Genomic DNA, 20,857 nt, shown 5'->3' with positions numbered 1-20,857 from the left:
AAAAGAGCTGCCCTCCTCTTCAGATTTGAGTCAAAATCTAACCTCCTTGGAGCCCAAGACCCCCTTCACTTTGACAAATTGGCAGGCAAAGTTTGACTTGATGTAATTAAGTAATTAATTTGGCTTGTAAAAGACATTTCACATGCTAATCTCGCTTTCCTTAAATGCCCCCATCAATAAGCAAACATCAAATCTTCTGCACCTATTGTTTGTGCAATATTTTTGTAATCTTTATCATTGATTGATGCAGGACGGATACAAAAAATTTGAACTCTGATGTCGTGCTACTTAATTTTACTTAATTACTTCCACAATTAATCAACCCTGCCCCTCAAATTAAACCCATATTTTCTATATACTTATGTCAAAAATTGTTTGCAAGACATTTTAGCTTAATGATAAGACATGGGACTAATCGCTAATAACCTATCAACATGACCAAACCGACCATTTAAAGCCCGGTTCACTTCCGGTCAGACCGGGTCCACCCGTTGCTTATATAATTTGTTTTCCTCGCAATCTTGCATTTTCTTTTCCGTCTCTCTGCTTTCTCTCCATCATCGGAGTTTCTTGTTGCTGTTTTGCAACGAAAACGATAAAACGAGCTCAACGGCCGGTGCGACCCGAATCCGGATCCCAAACCCTTTCCAAAGCGACGGCAGCGGCGGCTCCGATTAGCCTACCGAAACTTTGCCCTCATTCCCAATACGGCATGCTCTTCGAATCTGTAAGTCTCCGGATTGCTGAACCCATTTGATTGACGGGCAGCTCGGAATCTTGAAAACCCTAACATTTGATTGAATTTTTGAGCTTTTTTGGGTGCTGCTCAAACCATTAATGGTGGATTGTCTTTTTCCGTGCTCTTCTGTATCTTGAAGGGTTCGAGATTTTAGTTGTTTCTAGGGTTCTTGGAAACGTTGAGAAATTTGGTGCCTTGCTGTTCGATTTGAGCGGGATATTAGTGTTAGGGTTTACTATTGGGAGCATTGTTGCTTCGGGAAGTTTGCTGTGTGAGAATCTTAGGGTTTTTTAATTTGTCGAAATTCAAGTCGGGGGGGAAAGATAGGCGTATGCTAGAGGATAATGTGTATACTTTGTGTGATTCAGAAGTGGTCTCGCCGGGTTGCTACGATGCTTCCTTGGTTAGTTATTCCATTAATAGGACTATGGGGTCTCTCTCAGCTTCTACCACCAGCTTTCCGATTTGAGATAACTTCGCCTAGACTCGCTTGTGTTGTTGTGCTCTTGGTTACTCTCTTCTGGTATGAGGTTTTGATGCCTCAGCTTTCGGCTTGGCGGGTGCGGAGGAATGCAATGCTTAGAGAGAGGAAAAGGTTTGAGGCAATAGAGTTGCACAAGCTGAGGAAAACAGCAACGAGGCGGTGTCGAAACTGCAAGACTCCGTATAGGGATCAGAATCCTGGCGGTGGTCGGTTTATGTGTTCGTATTGTGGGCATATGTCAAAGAGACCAGTTTTAGACTTACCTGTGCCCGGGATGGGACTCTCGAATTCTGGGATCATCAAAGTGTTAGTTGAAAAGGTTGGAAGGATATTGACTGGAAAGGTGTGGTCTGAAAATGGGTGGATGTACAGTCAAGATTCGTTGGAGAATGGAAATTGGGTCGGTGGTTCTATTACTGGGAAGTCTAGTTATTGCAGAAAGGACGGGAGCAGTGTTTTTGGGGGGGATGAGAGTTGTTTGGCAGAGAAGTCGTATTCAGGTGTTGTTAATTTTGCTTGCAAGCTACTAACTTCTATTTTCTTGAGTGTTAGATGGCTTTGGAGAAAGCTTTTTAGGATTAGTACATCAGGGGAAGATGATGCATCTGACACAGACCATAATGGATCGGCCAAAAGGAGCGAGAATGGGGCCAACTTGAATGAGAGTAGAGGAGAAAAGGCTCGCAGAAAAGCTGAAGAGAAGAGACAGGCTAGGATAGAGAAGGAGCTTTTAGAGGAGGAAGAAAGAAAGCAGAGGGAGGAAGTTGCAAGGTTGGTGGAGGAACGCAGGAGAATTAGGGATGAGAAAAAGGAAGCTGAACATGGGAAATCATCACCACCTGCGAGGGAAAAAGATACTAAGAGAGAAGCAGAAAAGAAACGACAGGAAAGAAGGAAAGAGAAGGACAAGGGTTCTAGCAAGAGCAACTCTGAAGCAGAAGAGCTGGAAAAGAGAGCAGGTAAGGAAAGTGAACGAAAGCGGGACTTTGACAAGAAGAGTGATATTGACCGCCACGAACTTCTGAAATCAGGGGCAGATTTTCTTAAGGGACAAAGCACAGAGACGGGGCATAGTGTAAAAAATTCATATACAAACAATTTTATTCAGGGAAATGCTGGATCTAGGTACCTGGACCGTATGAGGGGTACAATTTTTAATTCTTCAAAGGCCTTTGGTGGTGGTAGTTTCTTTGGAAAGGGTGCTAATACTGCAGTGACAAAAGAAACCCAATCTAGCAGTTCTGTAGATCATGTCCATATTTATGCCCAGAAGAGAGACTTATATCCACCTGAGCGCGTAGCTGCGAGACCTTTTATGAATGGAGATGATAAGAGTGTCCACCACCCTGTAAGTTTCTTGCCTTATACCTCATTTTCTTTATATGTGTTTTCATATAACTTTAAATATGTTATCAGTAGCCTGCCTCAGTCTGAAGGTAGAATTTATATACTTAAAATTTTCATGGCTGTGGTCCATTCACTTGAGTTTCTTCATTATGCCATTCATCTATTAGGTTGGCCTTGCCTTTCTGAGCGTTAAAAGTGTGATTGTATCAAGTTCAACAGTTTTGTAACTTAAGTAGATTCAGGCTCCTCCTTGGAACGTCAACCCAAAAATCTACAAAAGTGAAACACTAATTTCAACTCCTGTTGCCACATAAATGATAATAATATTAGGAGTGTTATAACAAAATTTAGATGCATACAATAAATTTTACATTGTGATGCATTCGATGCAGGTTCACTCAGAACCACAGTCAGGGACTGCACCTAAAAAATCATGGCAGCAATTGTTTACTCGTTCATCATCCGTGCCTTCATCATCAAGTGTAAATGTAATAAGTAGACCAAATGCAAAGTCTCAGACAGAAGTTCAAAGTCCTCAGTTATCTGGTCAGTCCTTGTCAGTACAATCATTTGATAATCCAATCAACTTTGGGCTGCCATCACCATTCGTTTTATCAACTACCTATCCAAAAGTATCTACTAGCAGCAGTTTAGGTTTTTCACCTGCAATTGATCCCATACTTCCTCGCATTGGTGAAGGGCATCATGAACGTATACCTGAGGAGCCAGAGCTTTTTGAAGACCCATGTTACGTCCCTGATCCAGTATCCTTGCTTGGGCCTGTTTCTGAGTCACTTGATAATTTTCAACTGGACATGGGGACTGGTTTTGTGAAAGATATGGGATTGGAGAGGCCTCGCAAATTGAAGAATGGACCTGCTTCTTCTGAAGTGAACAAGCCATCTCCAATTGAGTCACCAATGTCACGAGAAAAGCATAATAACTCTAGTCGCTTCCCTAGTACCCCAAAGGCCCAAGATATGCATGCTTCACCCCTGGATGATGCAAATGCAAATGATAAGGGAACGTGGCAAATGTGGAACAGTTGTGCTCTTGGTCACGATGGTCTAGGTTTTGCAGGTGGCTCTCCAAGCTGGTTTTTGCCTCCAGAACTAAACAGATCAAACAAGGATGATCTCACACACCCTTCATCAGTATCACTATTTACTTCAGAAGATCAGGTTGTTTCTGGCTCTCAATCTCCTAAGAACCAGAGCATTTTTCTTGGCAATGGCCAGAATGGCGGAACTTTTAGCCCTGTTACTGGGTCCAGTGATCATGATCCTTGGTTGCAGAAGGCCTTTTTTCCTCCATTGTCAACTGCTGAAAACCATTGTCCTCTCAGACCTCCGGGCGAAACTACTAAGAATGAACTGATTTTTGGGAGTACCATCAGAGCTACTGGAAACCATCCATTTGAGCGGTCTCAAGCAAACGGGTGGTCAAAGTAAGTGCATCGCACCTCATCCTCTGTATTTTTAATTGTTAGTTTCTAAAAGTTGCTTTTTATGTCCTTCATAGGGCTTTTATAGACTAATCAATAATTATGGCGCGGTTACTGTTGTGAAATAGTAGTGTGTAAAGGTTAGGACTTGGGATTATTTGTACTTACCTGAAGCAAAGAATGTCAACTAGAAGTAACAATGAACCATGAAGGGAAAGTTAAAAGGTTTACACTTTTTTCATTTTTTGCCGTTCTTGCAATATATCCATTACAACACTAGGGTGGACATTAGAACCTTAGAAACAATAATGAATCCCGAAGGGCAAGTTGAAATATCTACACTTTTTTTTTCAGTTCTTGCAATGTAATCCAAAACTATGGTGGACGTTGGAGTTCTAATGTGCTGAAAAAGGGTTTGGATGTGCACGGTATATAGCTTGATGTTTTAGTTGTTATGTTGTTGTAGGAGTAATTTTTTCTTTAAATGGCTTATATTTTTGTTTATTTGCCAAACGTTCTCATTGGATGAATGAATGTAGGGGTTTCACTGATCCATAGCAACCCCAGAGTTGAAAAGCAATTAAAGTTGTCTCTTGATACCCCTAATAATAGCTAGCCAGTATAAGTTTGTTTTGAATGGTTGGACAACAGAGTAGATTTATGCAGCTTGTAACCAAGTCATGGGGTTCCTTGGTTTGGATTGTTCGTGTCATTTCAAAGTTAAATAGAATTCATTGCTTTGATTTTGTGTTTGATTGGTTTGAACTTTGTTGTGCTATTTCAATGTTAAATAGAATTCATCGTTTGAAAATGCCTTCAAGTGGATAATGGTGATCTAATTTTTGTTTTTCCAGCGGAAAGGAATGGGATGAATGCTCTGTGAAGGGAACGGGGGACAGTGTTGGAAAGCCATCTGTGTTGAGGCCTCATAGCAGGGGTCTGTATCCCACCCCGAATGTACAGCCGCTTTGGTAAATTTTAATTTATAACAGAAAATGAGGAGTATGAGGGACATGAAAAGAAAGAAAGAAAAGAAAAACAGACCTCTTCTTACTGTACTAGTGGGCAAATAGCCTCTTTTGGTGGAGAGTTCAGAAATACTGGACGCATTGTATCTTCCTGCTCTTCTTTATAAGGGAGATTGATGTTTACGTAACATTAGCTTGGATAGGAATACAACATGACATGCATGCTTTTTTCTCTTCAGGTAACAGCTAGCTTTGTGTCTCGCTATTCAGATTTTCTTTTGTTTCGTTTTTGTTCCTGGCGAAGGGGGGAGGGAGGGGAAGGGGGAGAGGCGTTTCTTCTATGGAGAATTCTGCCTGCGTTTGCCCTCCCTCTCACTTTGCTTGAACCATGATGCAGATGAATGTTGGATGTCTTGTAACGTACTAACTAGCAAGGAATCCATGAGGCCCATCATTCCTATTTATAGTTCTTTTCCACTAACTCCGGTCCGGTAGGGGCTTTTTCTCACTAAGTTGCCGGAAAGCACTTGCTTCCCTGTTGGAGAATCCAACAAAAAAAGCGAGTTAAACTCCAGAGAATGGCTAGGGTTGTATTTAGTTTAACAAACATGCAGGTTTTTTGGTAGTCAAGCATGTGCTTGGTTAGTAGTTCCTCTGTGCATATGCTTTGAGAGATCTATTGATTGGTCATGGTGTATTCAGCTGCTTATTTAACAGTGAACATTTTGTCCCAAAAAATAAAAAAAAAGAGAGCTGTTTCGTGAAGATTCAATAGGAGTGCGAGAGTCCAATTTTTGAAGCTAAAATGTTGTAAAATTTGGTCCAAAATTCCATCTTAACAGCTAAATAGGGTTTTACGTGGAATTATTTGGAAACGTCATTGACTTTGGGATAAAAAAATCATCTAATTACTTCAAATGTGAAAATTGCGCCTTACGTGTGCTCATCAAGCAATATTTGCACTAACCTTAAAAATAGGAACGTGATGCAATGATCCTAACTGTTCATTTTTTTTCTTTCTAAGATTATGTTTTAAAAAAGAAACTTGGCTTCCAGTGATGATAAATTAAAGCATAAACGTAAATGACAGTCAGACGATTAGAGTTTGTCACTAAGATTTATGGATTATGCTGTGTGTTTCAAATTGATTCATTCAAAATAGTTGTATGACTTGTCGTTATGAGCATTTATATATATATATATATATATATATAAGGACAAATATTTTTACAAATACTTTTACACTCTTTTTAAACTTTTTGATTACATGACATCCAATGATTCTTATTTATTCATTAAATGACATGGATGCTTATGTGGATTTTAACTAATATTAAAGATAAAATAAAATTGAAAAAAAAACATAAAATCTAGAAAATTAAAACTAAAATGAAAAAGAGGAAGAAACCTTAGTTGTACGTAGTCCTCTGTCTCCCCATTTGCAGGTGTGGTTTTGCAACTCATGTCTTGGAAACGGTAGTTGTCATGGAAACGGCACTTTGTTCCTTGGAGCACAACTTGGCAAGACCAAAATCTGAGATTTTTGGGTTGAAGTTGTCATCTAATAGTATGTTGTGAGGTTTGATATCGAAATTAAGGATTTGTTGGTCACATATGTGGTGAACTTACTCAATTCCTTTGGCTATTCCGAGAGTAATATGTTGCAGTTTCTCCCAACCAAGAAAATGGTTCTTGCTGTCTACTGACGATATGAGTTTTGTAGTGAACCATTTGGTGCAAATTCATAAACTAAGGCTCGTCTAAATCATCAGCGCAATAGCCAACCAAGCAAACCACGTTAATATGGTGGATCCGACCTAATGTTGACACTTCATTGATAAACTCTTCTCCATTTCCTTCGGAATTGTTGAGCATCTTTACAGCAACAAAGATCTCACTCGAGAGCTTTCCTTTGAACACTGTTCCAAATGTTCCTTGTCCCAACTTGTCTCTAGATTTATTTGTATTTAAGTTGTTTCCATTCCTTCTTTATTTCTTGCTCCCACCATCCTTCTTCATCCCTTGATTTCCCCAAATACTCTCCTCATATTTCAAACACAAAAAGTAAGAATTAAAAACTAAGAATAAAATGGTTATTAGACCACCATAGTACATATGCCTAAAAGGACTGAATATACCTCATGGTTTGAGCCAACAAGGAGAATAGCATTAGAAGTACTTTTCATCGTGGATAAAAGAAAATTACAGTAAAAGTTAATCAAGAAAGTAAAGAGACCCTTGAAGGAAGAGAAGGGAAAAGTAAATATAAATTGGAAAAAAGAAAATGAGTTATATATATTATATTCATTCTTTCAAATATCACTCTCGCTTTTTGCTTCTGACAGGTCTCTCTCTCTATGTATATATAGTTTCTGTTTTTTTCACACTGTTTTTAGTATAATTTGCATTCGTTTTGTTGACAGTGTTTGTGACAATCCGTCCCGAATTAATATATATTTTATCCTCGAATACGTGGAAATGACTATTTTGCCTCATGGGCCTTGTGACGTGGTGGTACATAGAAAATTTTAAATTTATTTTTCCCATTGATATAATTAAATTATTCTCAAAGTCACAAGAATGTTGATGCAATTCAGGGCTGAGTCGGGTTTGCAGTGGAAGAATTACGAAGGAAGAAAGGAAATTAGGTTGAACCCAAATTGCATGAGTTTGGTCATGCAGCCTAATTAGGGTTTAGGACAATTTAAAATGCCCGATCTCGTAGGACACACACACGTTCAACCTTCTTTCCATTTATCTCTTCCTTTCTCGAATCCTCTTTGAGTCCGTACAACCAAACCCCCTAACCTTTGAATCTTGTCACACACTCACAGATCAAGTGTAAGGTTAGTACTATCGTGTTTCCCTCGACCTCACGAGTCGAGCCATACCCTTGGTTTGAGGAAAGGACCACGGAAACTCGAGATACCCGAGCTCCGGCAAGGAGTGTAATTTCTCCGACGTGATCGCAAAGGTCTTAGCTAGTTTTGAGACTTAGAAATGTATTATTACAACTCCTTTAGCGTTTTAGACTACTTTTGGTTAAGTTTGGACGTTGGAATAAGCTCGGTAGCTGGTGTGCAGGAGTAGCCGATTTTTTCAAGGATTTTTCCAATCATTTTCCATTGAATTTAGGGCCCCAAACAGGTATGGATGTGTTCTCCTAGTTGAGAGCTTCATTTTGGTACACATTTCATGAAATTTGGTGTTGAAACGACGAAGATATTAAGGTTTAAAGTTTTTCCAGAAACCGGCGAGTGCAGCGGCGGCCAACGCCTGAATCCGGCGAACCACCGAAGAAGAAAGGGGAATATTCCGTCAAAGTTGACGGAATATACTAACAGCGTCAGGTAAAGTTAATGGTATACGCTGTTACTTAACAGAATATTCCTTAACACCGTTAGGGAATCTATCAATGTGCCAGGCAGGTGCCTGAGCATGGCCGGCACGTGGGATGTTGAATTTTTTTCTAAAAATATGGGGATGCTCGTGGTGTTGAGTAGGCCACGATGGTATATACAAACACCCTAATTGAGCAACGTATGAGAAGTTATTACAAAGTGTTGGTTATGTGCTTAAAAGTAAAGTTAAAATAGTTGTTTCACATATAGGTAAAACGTTTCCAGAGGACAAGCGTAGTTAGGTGAGACTTGGGGGTTACGACCCGGCCACATATCAGTGAGTGGATTTTTGGCTTTTATATATATATATCTATATATCAGTGAGTTGGCTTTTGGTTATATATATATATGCATTCGTATAGTTGTGTATATTATGCTTGACTCTGCGAACGCTCAGGTAAGCCTCAAGTGAGTATATTTTAATGGTAATGATGATGTTGTGTATGATCATGTTGGATTGCATTTAGTGATTTATATCTTGCACTCTGGTGTTAGTGCTCCGCCCGAGGTCAGGGCCTAGCCTTCACAAGATCATTCACCTCCCGCACCACACACTTACCTTGGATCCAAGGCAGGTGCCAACCTGTCATACAGACCACATTAGGTGGTTCTGACTCGTAGGTGACTTGCAATACTTCGCACAGCCTTCACGTGATCGTAGCACTTGAGCGTATTTATTTACACATAGCCTATCGTACAAACCACATTAGTGGTTCTGACTCGTGTGCATGATTTGATTTGATTGTTGAGTTATAGATTCAGCCTACGGGTCATATTAGGTGACTCCGGCTGATATGTCACTTTATAATAGTACAATTCACCTGGCTCACTTATTCATCGTAGAGATGATTGACATGGCATACTCATGGTTTGTTATTCTCGAGCATAGTTTTTATATATGTATATAGTATTATTTTCTGGGAAACTTATACGGGTTTTACGGTGAGGGGTTATTACTTTTGGGAAGATAAATGGTTTTGAAAAGCTTTGTTTTTGCCCACTCACGTTTTCTGTTTGTGCCCCTCCAGGTTTTAGGTAAACTTCGGCGCTGGTGGTTTACGAGGAATCTTCGACAGTTTTGACAAACATCCATCAATGTAGGGTTTCTTTATGTTCTGTATAATTATTACTTAGTCTTCTGGACTGCACTTCGATACCTCTGCTCTGGTTGTGTGTATCTTTACTCTAATCACTTTCACTCATACTTATAGGCTAGTCTAAGGTAAGATAACTAGTGGTTTTTATTTATTCGCATTTTCATATCATTACCAGTTCCGCACAGTGCACATGGTTATGTCACTCTCGCGTGACGGCCAACATGCCTGATTGAGGTCGGGGTGTGTCAGTGTTTGATTTTAGCTTTTTTTTTACTCAGAAAAATAAGCATGTAAGAAAACCCTCACATGAATATCTCAAAATCTGGATCATAATTCAAGAATTTTGATGAATAGTGGGTCCGGAACCAAGTATTATTTTAGTGTGAATTTGAGATGTCTTGATTAATTGAGGAATTTTGGTAATGATTAGGCAACAATTTATTCATCAGATTTTAATGGGACAAAGAGGAAGCGTAGGAGTTTTCCCCCATCTTCTGCTTCATCGGCAAACCCACAATCCTCAATACAAAACTTGAAATTTTCTTTTGAATTTGTTCCTGTGCCTATTACAACAAACTATGTATTAAGCAGTAAATCTTTTGGATGATGAAAAAGTTTCATTGAGGAATTAGTTTTTGAGGAACTGCATTAGTAGTTGTTATTGATTGATTATTACAAGTTTTATCAACCTCTTCACAGCATATACTATTCCTTTGTTTAAGTTTCGTTACTCTGTCATTGCGCTGGAGTTAGTGGTTCACCACTTTTAATTAGTGTTTTGTAACATTATTTGCGCTAACTTTCTTTTTTTGTGGACAATTTAGGAGTACAAATACTGGATTTGAGGTGTAAGAGTTAGGAATTGGGGACACAAGAATTAGGTAGAGTGTTTCTAAGGACCATATTCCTCACTCGCATAAAAACTCTTTAACTTGTATAATTCGAGCTGATTTACACGCGTTTTTTTTTTGTTTTTTTTTTTGTTTTTTTCAATCTGTAATATAACAGGCAAAAGAAAACCTGCATGTGAGAAGAAAGAAGACAGCTCTACCTGATGCAGAACCCTACTCATGGACACATTTTGTTACTCATGTAAATATTACTCCACCCTTAAGACTATTTTGTTCCTCATTGTAAATAAGATTATAAACAAATTTTCACATTTATATAAGTACCTCACTCTTGGAAACCTATTTTACCTATTTTGTTCCTATTTCATTACAAGTTTATGCATACATTAGAATTTTTGACATGTTTTGTATAGTTTTAAAACCAGTAGCATCACGCTGGCAACCTTGCTATTCATTTTCTATTGGCAAAGCTTTAGCCTCCGTACAAAAGAGAATGTAAAACAAACCAAAAGCACCATTAATATTATTATGATGAAATTATCCTAATGTAGCCTCCCCGAAAGAGTTCCCATCATTTCAGTCATTAAATGCTTGATAATTCAAAGATCATAATTAGGGATGGTCAACAGTTACGACGGACAGATAACCGCAGTTATTTACTCATAACCGTTTATGTTCATACTTGCATAACCGTTTACCCGTTGGGTAATTGCATAAACGGTTATACCCATACTCATAACCGTTTATAAACGGTTAACCATACCCATAACCGTTTACCCATTTAACCATAACCGTTTGCTTGTTTTTGAACTCATATATCCTATTTTTACCCATTTACCCCTTTTTCACCTACCTATATTTTTTTTTAACAACTTGATAATTACAAAAGAATAATTTGTCATAATTTTCATTTTCTAATAATTAAACACCGTTATAGGTACATTTTAACTTGCATTTTCCTATTTTAATCATTTAAGTCCTCATAAAATTTCAATAATTGAAATAATAATTTACGAACGATATTTTTTTGCTATATTCAAGCAAGTAGGAAAATACCTCATAAACCCTCCAGTTTCCCACCAACAAGAAGGGTGTAATGCACCTTGACAAAAAAATGCATCAAACGATAACCTTAATGCATAATCTCTGAGCCTGGCGGAGAGACCAACAATTTAGGGTTTTTAAATTTTTTTTTTTTTAATTTTACTTATATTAAATTAAATGGGTAAATGGATATCCGTTATAACCACAAGTAATACCCATAACCAATAGATACCCGTTATAACCGTGGGTAATACCCATAACCGTCCATTTAAATTTCACGGATAAACGGTTATGCATAACCGTTTGTTTGTCTAAACGGTTACCTATAGCCGTAATCTTGAACTTTAAATGAACGGATAACCGCGGTTATCCAAACCCATGAGTATTTTGCCCATCCCTAATCATAATGCATAACATAAATAATTACGTAAATATCACTTAAGCTACAAACATCTTTACAGCAGTAGTAGCTAGTAACCATTTACAGGCAACCCAAATGGAGGAAAGAGAATGACAGCTCTCTATCAAGCCGAATTTGGTAATAAATTCTACGGCCAAATCTCTTAAACAATACAAAGGTAGAAACTAAAATTAAACCCAAAAAGCACTTGGCTTTCTATTAGAAATCAGATCGGTCATTTTAATAAATTTCATACATTTTCAAACAATCAAAAGAAAATTGGGTTCAACATCAGATTGAAAATATCAACACAAGGGCACGATTATTTAAATTCTCAAGAACCAACCCACAAGGAAACACCCATTTCAAAAACACCACCATGATCATCGACAGAAAAGGGAAAGAGACTCACTGCAAGGCCTACAGCTCCCATATGCAAAAACAGCCACCGTTGATCCAGGAAAGTAGTTCCTCTTCTTTAAACTGTAAACGCAAAACAAAAAAAAAAACTGTAAGCCAAATATTTCCCTGGCAACAAGTCTAGTGTAATAACCCATCAATCTTCCAGCAGTAGTACTTGTCATCTAGGACAAGAACAATCTTCCAACCAGAAATTCTACCAAATCTTTCTTTAAAACTTCATCAATTCATCTTAATATTAGAAAAATAAAAATAATTTATCCCGAGTATTGATAGCATGATCAAGAAAACTAAAGCAAGAACATGAAATTGAGCAAAACACCACTCAAGGACTGACTGAGAATCGAATTGCAATAAACAAAGATTATATCACCATTATCCCCTGCAAGGCATTTTCAAACAATGAATTCTAATTAACATTGAGATAGCAATTACAAAATTGAAACCAATCAGACACAAAATCAAAGCAATGAATTCTATTTAAAATTGATATAGCACAAAAAATCCAAACCAATCAAGGAACACCAAGACTTGGTCAAAAGCTGCACAAATCTGCTCTGTTGTCCAACCATTCAAAACAAACTTATACTCGCTAGCTATTATTCGGGGTATCAACAGACAACTTTAATTGATTTTTCAACTCTGGGGTTGTGCCTATGGGATCATTGAAACCCCCGTACCAACTTCCCTTCACCACATGGTCAACAGTTAAAATTCATTTCATCCAGGTTTGGGATATACGGGCAACAAAACATACAAGACATTTAAAGAAAATTGCTCCTGCAACAATATAACAACTAAAACATCAAGCTACATATTGTGCACATCCAAACCCTTTTTCAGCACATTACAACTCCAACATCCACCCTAGTGTTATACTGGATTGCATTGCAAGAACTGAAAGGAAAAAAAAAAGTGTAGACATTTCAACTTGCCCTTAGTGATTCACTGATGTTTCCAAAGTTAAAACGTCCACCCTAGTGTTGTACTGGATTACATTGCAAGAACGGGAAAGAATAAAAAAGTGTAAACATTTTAATTTTCCCTTCGTCATTCATTATTGTTTCTAGTTGACATTCTTTGCTTCAGGCAAGAACAAATAATCCTAAACTTTACACCCTACTATTTCACAACCGCAGCCCCACCACAATTAGTCTATATAAGCACTATGAAGGACATATCGCTTGAGGCAGCTCAAATGGATGGTTGCCAGTAGCTCTGATGTGATGCCCAAAAATCAGTTCATTCTCAGTAGTTTCGTCTGGAGGCCTGATGCAGGCACGGACAATGAACGAGTAAACAATTGGTGCCAAGATTTTTTAGGTTCAGTCCGACTGTGGTTCTGAGTGAACCAGCATTGAATACTCACAATGTAACACTTACTGTATGCATCTAAATGTTGTTATAATACAACTAATGTTCTTATCATTATGTGACAACTACTGTTGAAGTTACTATTGCAATTTGTAGAATTTTGGGTTGACGTTCCAAGGAGCCAAAAATGTTGAGCCTGAATCTACTTAAGTTACTAAACTGTTGAACTTGATAGAATCACATTTTTAAAAGCTAAGAAAGTCAAGGCCAACTTAATAGATGAAAGTCATAATGAAGAAACTCAAAGTGGATCACAGCCATGAATTATAAGTATATCAATTCTACCTTAAAACTGAAGCAGGCTACAGATAACACATTTAAAGTTATATGAAAACACATAAAAACAAAGGGGTATAAAGAAAGAAACTTACAGGGCGGTGGACACTCTTATCATCCCCACTCATAAAAGGTCTTGCAGCTATGCGTTCAGGTGGGCATAAGTCTCTCTTCGGGGCATAAATATGGACATGATCTACAGAACTGCAAGATTTGGTTTCTTTTGTCCCTGTAGTATTATCGCCCTTTCCAAAGAAACTACCTCCATCAAATGCCTTCGAGTAATTAAAAATTGTACCCCTCATGCGGTCCAGGTACCTAGATCCAGCATTTCCCCAAAAGGATTAAGATTAGAATTGGGTTGCAGTAAACAAAAACAAGAAAGGATTAAAATTGGGTTGCAGGACCAATGAACCCAGAAAGGATTAAGATCAAATTTGAAGCAAAGCAATGGATTTATTTTTATGAGAAGCAATGTGAAAAGCTACAAATCTCTTACACCTGAGAAACCCATCCATTTTTTTCCGAAATCAAGGTGAATTTCTCGCTAGAGATAAATCACTTTCTATTAACAAAACTTTGGCCCTCCGTACAAAAGAGAATGTAAAACAAACCAAGGGCACCATTAAAATTATTACGATGAAATTATCCTAACGTAGCCTACTCGACAGAATTCCCATCATTTCAGCCATGAAATGCTTGAAAATTCATAGACCATAATGCATAACATAAACAAGTAGGTAAATATCATTGAAGCTACAAGCATCTTTACAGCAGTAGAAGCTAGTAACCATTTTACAGGCAATCAAAATTGAGGAAAGAGAATGAAAGCTCTACCAAACCAACTTGGTAATAAATTCTACAGCCAACAATCTCTTATACAATACAAGGGAAGAAACTAAATTAAACTGAAAAAGCACTTGGCTTTCCATTAGAAATCAAATCAGTCATTTTGCGTTTAATAAATTATATCTTTCCAAACAATCAAAAGAAAATTGGGTTCAACATCAGATTGAAATATCAACAACACAAGAACATTGTATTTTAAATTCTCAAACAATCAACACACGATGAAACACCCATTTTACAAACTCCTAAAAGATCATCGATGGAAAAAGGGTAGAAAATGTAGCAACCATACAGAAAAAAGCGAGATAACACTCAAGTTCTCCACATTAAAAATCCAAATTTAAACATATTTTCCCACCATAAAACACAATTCAGCAAACAATGAGTGAAGAGTGACTGAGAGACTCACTGCAAGCCCTACAGCTCCCAAATGCGAAAACAGCCATTGTTGATCCAGGAAAGTAGTTCCGCTTCTTTAAACTGTAAGTGCAAAACCAAAAAAAAACTGTAAGCCAAATATTCCCTGACAACATGTTTAATGTAATAACCCATCAGTCTTCCAGCAGTACTACTTGTCATCTAGAACAAGAACAATCTTTCTACCAGAAATTCTACCAAATCTTTCTTCAAAATTCATCAATTCATCTTTAATACTAGAAAAATAAAAATAATTTCTCCCAAGTATTGATAGCATGGTGAAGAAATTCAAAGCAAGAACATGAAATTGAACAAAATACCACTCAAGGACTGACTGAGAATCGAATTGTCATAAAGCAAGACTATAATTATCCCCTGGAAGGCTTTTTCAACGACAAATTTTATTTAACATTGAGATAGCATGACAAAATTCAAACCAATCAAACACAAAATCAAAGCAACGAATTCTATTTAACATTGAAATAGCACGAAAAATCCAAACCAATGAAGGAACCCCGTGAGTTGTGGTTACAAACTGTGCATGAAGCTACTGTGTTGTCCAACCATTCAAAACAAACTTATACTGGCTAGCTATTGTTGGGGTATCAACAGAGAAATTTAATTGCTTTTTCAACTATGTGGTTGTCCAAAATTCAAGGGAATCTCTAGTTTTTGAAATAAATCATTTTCTATTGGCACAAGCTTTAGCCCTCAGTACAAAAGAGAATGTAAAACAAACCAAAAGCACCACTAACATTATTACGATGAGGACACCCTTATCATCTCCACTCATAAAAGGTCTCGCAGCTATGCGCTCAGGTGGACATAAGTCTCTCTTCTGGGCATAAATATGGCCATGATCTACAGAACCACTAACATTATTAGAATTGGGTTGAACTAAACAAAAACAAGAGAGGATTAGAATTGCGTTGCAGAAACAATGAACCCAGAAAGGATAAGATCAGAGTTGAAGCTAAGCAATGCATTTATTTTTATGAGGAGCAATGTGGACAGCTACAAATCTCTCACATTTGAGAAACCCATCTATTTTTTCCAAAATTGACATTGAGATAGCAATTACAAAATTGAAACCAATCAAACACAAAATCAAAGCAATGAATTCTATTTAAAATTAATATAGCACGAAAAATCCAAACCAATCAAGGAACCCCAAGACTTGGTCAAAAGCCGCACAAATCTACTCTGTTGTCCAACCATTCAAAACAAACTTATACTCGCTAGCTATTATTGGGTATCAACAGACAACTTTAATTGATTTTTCAACTCTGGGGTTGTGCCTATGGGATCATTGAAACCTCCGTACCAACTTCCCTTCACCACATGGTCAATAGTTCAAATTCATTTCATCCAGGTTTGGTAAATACGGGCAACAAAACATACAAGACATTTAAAGAAAATTACTCCTGCAACAATATAACAATTAAAGCATCAAGCTACATACTGTGCACATCCAAACCCTTTTTCAGCACATTACAACTCCAACATCCACTTGCAAGAACTGAAGGGAAAAAAAAAAGAACAACTCCAACATCCACTTGCAAGAACTGAAGGGAAAAAAAAAAAGAAAAAAAAAAGTGTAGACATTTCAACTTGCCCTTGGTGATTCACTGATGTTTCCAAAGTCATAACGTCCACCCTAGTGTTCTACTGGATTACATTGCAAGAACGGGAAAGAATAAAAAAGTGTAAACATTTTAATTTTCCCTTTGTCATTCATTATTGTTTCTAGTTGACATTCTGTGCTTCAGGCAAGAACAAATAATCCTAACCTTTACACCCCACAATTTCACAACCGCAGCCCCACCACAATTAGTCTATATAAGCACTATGAAGGACATATCGCTTGAGGCAGCTCAAATGGATGGTTGCCAGTAGCGCTGATGTGACTCCCAAAAATCAGTTCATTCTCAGTAGTTTCGTCCGGAGGCCTAATGGAGGCATGCACAATGAACGAGTGCCATGATTTTTTCAGTTCAGTCCCTGACTGTGGTTCTGAGTGAACCAGCATTGAATGCTCACAATGTAACACTTACTGTATGCATCTAAATGGTGTTATAATACAACTAATGTTCTTATCATTATGTTGCAACCAGTGTTGAAGTTACTATTGCAATTTGTAGATTTTTGGGTTGACGTTCCAAGGAGCCAAAAATGTTGAGCCTGAATCTACTTAAGTTACTAAACCTTTGAACTTGATAGAATCACATTTAACATTGAGATAGCACAACAAAATTCAAACCAATCAAACACAAAATCAAAGCAACGAATTCTATTTAACATTGAAATAGCACGAAAAATCCAAACCAATGAAGGAACCCCGTGAGTTGTGGTTACAAGCTGTGCATGAATCTACTGTGTTGTCCAACCATTCAAAACAAACTTATACTTTGTTCGGGGTATCAACAGAGAAATTTAATTGCTTTTTCAAGTCTGTGGTTGTCCGAAATTGAAGGGAATCTCTAGTTTTTGAGATAAATCGTTTTCTATTGGCACAAGCTTTAGCCCTCCGTACAAAAGAGAATGTAAAACAAACCAAAAGCACCACTAACATTATTACAATGATTAATCCTACATGGCAGTGGACACCCTTATCATCTCCACTCATAAAAGGTCTCGCAGCTACGCGCTCAGGTGGGCATAAGTCTCTCTTCTGGGCATAAATATGGCCGTGATCTACAGAACCACTAACATTATTAGAATTGGGTTGCACTAAACAAAAACAAGAGAGGATTAGAATTGCGTTGCAGTACCAATGAACCCAGAAGGGCTTAAGATCAGAGTTGAAGCAAAGCAATGCATTTATTTTTACGAGGAGCAATGTGGACAGCTACAAATCTCTCACATTTGAGAAACCCATCTATTTTTTCTGAAATTGAGGGGAATCTCTCACTTGAGATAAATCATTTTCTATTGGCAAAGCTTTAGCCCTCCGTACAAAAGAGAATGTAAGACAAACCAAAAGCACCAGTATCCTAGCGTAGCCTCCCCAAAAGAGTTCCCATCATTTCAGTCATGAAATGCTTGAAAATTCAGAAAGCATCCACAATCAGGTAAATATCATTAAGCCACAAACATCTTTACAGCAGTAGAAGCTAGCAACCATTTTACAGGCAACCCAAATGGAGGAAAGAGAATGAAAGGTCTACCAATCCAACTTGGTAATAAATTCTACAGCCAAATCTCTTTAAACAATACCAGGGTGGAAACTAAAATTAAACCCAAAAAGCACTTGGCTTTCTATTAGAAATCAGATCAGTCATTTTTCATTTAATAAATTTCATATACTTTCAAACAATCAAAAGAAATTGGGGTAAACATCAAATTGAAAATATCAAAAACACAAGGGCACGATTATTTAAATTCTCAAAGAACCAACCCACAAGGAAACACCCATTTCACAAACACAAGGGCACGATTATTTAATCCTAACGAAGCAGAGATCCCATCATTCAGACATGAAATGATTGAAAATTCATAGACCATAATGCATAACATAAACAATGCGGTAAAAATCATTGAAGCTACAAACATCTTTTACAGCAGTAGAAGCTAGTAGGAACCCAAATCGAGGAAAGAGAATGAAAGCTATAACCAAACCAACTTGGTAATAAATTCTACAGCAAACAATCTCTTATACAACAATACAAGCGTAGAAAGTAAAATGAAACCCAAAAAGCACTTGGCTTTCTATTAGAAATCAAATCAGTCATTTTTTTTATTTAATAAATTTCATATTTTGGAGAAAGAAAAAGAAAATTGGGTTCAACATGAGATGGAAAAAATCAACAACACAAGGACAGGATTATTTAAATTCTCAAAGAACCAACAAAACCAAGGGTTGATGATGAAGGCACGGACGATGAACGAGTAAACAAATTTAAAAAACCCCGACTTGAATTTCGATAAATTAAAAAAACAACCCTAAGATTCTCCCACAGCAAACTTGCCCACGCAACAATGCTCCCAATAGCAAACCCTAACCTTATTATCCCGCTCAAATCGACCAAAGATGGGGAGATTGAATTGAGGTCAGTGGAGTGGACCCAAGCTTTTCGTCGGTCGGGAATTTGGGCCGGGGCGGGTCTGAGGCAGCAGTGGCGGCGGTACCCCGAATGTTGGCCGACAAGACAACGATCTCTCGGCTCCTTGTTCGGGACGAGATCGGCGTCGGCGACGTGGTGGTGGTGTCGCCATTCCAAAAGAGGAGGGCGAGAGGAGAGCGGGAGAGAGAGCGAGAAATTTGAATTGAATTGGGATCGCCATTCCGACGAAACAATCTCTCTCCTCTCCTCCTTCAAAGGAGATTTCATTAATTTATAAAATAAAAAATATTAGAAAAATAAAAATCGGATATTCCACGAACCAACAAACAACAAAGTCAAAAGTTGGGGTGGTTTTGGTACATTCCTATGTACCAATTACCATATCAAATATTTGGTACGGTAAAATTTATTACTATTACTGTATCAAACTTTCGGTATACCGAGTATCAATATACCAAATAGTTTAGTTGGTATGGTATGCCAATGATAACTGTTACTTTGTTTTACGTCACTTGGTTTGCCCAAAATCTAATATATTTTAATTAATGTAGAAGTGTAAAAAAATATATAAACGCTTGTAATGACAAGCTTTACAACTTTCGTGAAGAACTTAACTTTGAAATTCATCATTATAATCATATAAATCATATATCAAAATTTAACCATTGATTGTTGTTTACATTTACACTTCATTTTTCTCATCAAATTTTGTTTTTTTTTTCAGATTGGCTTGAAAACTTTGAATTTTAATAATAAGAACAATATAAAGGGTAAAATGAATAGTACCAGGATTGACTTTTTAGTGTAAAAATGTGATTTTTCATTAAAGTGAACAGTACCATGGACTTTTCGTTAAAACTCTTTTTTTTTTTTTTTTTTTTTGAAAATAATGATCTATTAGAGGATGCAGGAAGATGAACAGTTTGGATCGTTGATATTATGTTCAGAGTTTTACGGTTAGTGAAAATATTGCTTGATGTTTATAAAGTTTCTACAAACTCTATAACATCGACTCATATTTCAGTTAACCATAAATATTAAAATGTGATATCAAATATCTGAATCGTTCATCTTCTTACATCCGTTAGATGATCATGTTTTCAAAAAATAAAATTTTAAAAATAAAATTCAATAAGAAGAATAAAGCGTAAATAACAATCGACGGTTAAATATAAATTTAAGGTTTATAGATTATAGTGTTGGATTTTGAAGCTGACCTCTTCATGAAAGTTGTAAAGGTTGTCACTATGAGTGATTGTATATTTTTCTTTTTACATTTTTTACATTTCTACAATAATTATTATTAATTTTATTAATTTTGCCCTCAAATAATTATATGAATAAATACATAATATAATATTAATAATATTGGTAGCTATGGTATACCACCGGTACTGGTTTTGGATACCAGTACTGTACCGAAACAATATGGTATAGTACAAATACTGTACCATTACCAATTAGTACAATTTTTTGGTAATAATTTGGTATGGTATGGTTGGTATGGCTATTGGTACGGTAATTTGGTAAAAATTTCCGCCCCTAGTAAAAAGTGTAGAAAAACAAAGTCGAAGCTGCTTTTTTATTCATTTAAATTTAAAATTAACCAACAGAAAAATAAAAGGAACTCTCTTCAACGACACCACGAGTCTTAGTACATTTTCCAAACAACCTACTCCACC

At 37.0% G+C, this 20,857-nt stretch overlaps 2 protein-coding genes across 6 annotated transcripts; one reads left to right on the top strand and one right to left on the bottom strand.

Annotated features, from left to right (window-relative positions):
* Positions 1-511: 511 nt before the first annotated feature.
* On the top strand, positions 512-5,220 carry LOC103962179 (stress response protein nst1). The gene is made up of 3 exons (XM_009374856.3): positions 512-2,571; positions 2,963-4,017; positions 4,869-5,220. The coding sequence occupies exons 1-3, from the start codon at positions 1,084-1,086 to the stop codon at positions 4,987-4,989; spliced, it is 2,664 nt and encodes an 887-aa protein (XP_009373131.2). The 5' UTR covers positions 512-1,083; the 3' UTR covers positions 4,990-5,220.
* Positions 5,221-11,966: 6,746 nt separating this feature from the next.
* Positions 11,967-19,457, bottom strand: LOC103962178. Of its 5 annotated transcripts, none has more exons than XR_007255033.1 (5): positions 19,114-19,445; positions 15,867-15,972; positions 15,104-15,174; positions 13,941-14,163; positions 11,967-12,258 (listed from the first exon to the last, which is right to left on the bottom strand). XR_007255033.1 is itself a non-coding variant. In XM_048575506.1 (3 exons), exons 1-3 carry the CDS (start codon positions 19,440-19,442, stop codon positions 14,147-14,149), a joined length of 417 nt encoding a protein of 138 aa, XP_048431463.1. In that variant the 5' UTR covers positions 19,443-19,457; the 3' UTR covers positions 14,072-14,146. The 5 variants fall into 5 exon arrangements, 1 of the variants encoding a protein (XP_048431463.1); XR_007255031.1 differs by lacking the exon at positions 15,867-15,972 and adding an exon at positions 12,533-12,577 and having other exon boundaries at positions 19,114-19,441; XR_669518.3 differs by lacking the exon at positions 15,867-15,972 and having other exon boundaries at positions 19,114-19,438.
* Positions 19,458-20,857: the final 1,400 nt, after the last annotated feature.

Source organism: the organism of the source record quoted next, unplaced genomic scaffold (genome assembly GCF_019419815.1).
Source record: "Pyrus x bretschneideri cultivar Hongxiangsu unplaced genomic scaffold, Pyrus_bretschneideri_v1 Contig11, whole genome shotgun sequence".
Classification (NCBI taxonomy): domain Eukaryota; kingdom Viridiplantae; phylum Streptophyta; class Magnoliopsida; order Rosales; family Rosaceae; genus Pyrus; species Pyrus x bretschneideri.
This window is presented reverse-complemented; position numbering and strand designations above follow the sequence as displayed.

What these genes read in the sequence shown, in the direction of transcription:
- LOC103962179 (XM_009374856.3), top strand. Translation starts at nt 1,084, where the DNA reads ATGTGTATACTTTGTGTGATTCAGAAGTGGTCTCGCCGGGTTGCTACG. An exon ending in ATAAGAGTGTCCACCACCCT is followed by an intron (nt 2,572 to 2,962) that starts GTAAGTTTCTTG and finishes CATTCGATGCAG; the next exon opens with GTTCACTCAGAACCACAGTC. An exon ending in CAAGCAAACGGGTGGTCAAA is followed by an intron (nt 4,018 to 4,868) that starts GTAAGTGCATCG and finishes TTGTTTTTCCAG; the next exon opens with CGGAAAGGAATGGGATGAAT.
- LOC103962178 (XM_048575506.1), bottom strand. Translation starts at nt 19,442, where the DNA reads ATGAAATCTCCTTTGAAGGAGGAGAGGAGAGAGATTGTTTCGTCGGAA. An exon ending in GATTTGAGCGGGATAATAAG is followed by an intron (nt 15,175 to 19,113) that starts GTTAGGGTTTGC and finishes TTGCACTTACAG; the next exon opens with TTTAAAGAAGCGGAACTACT.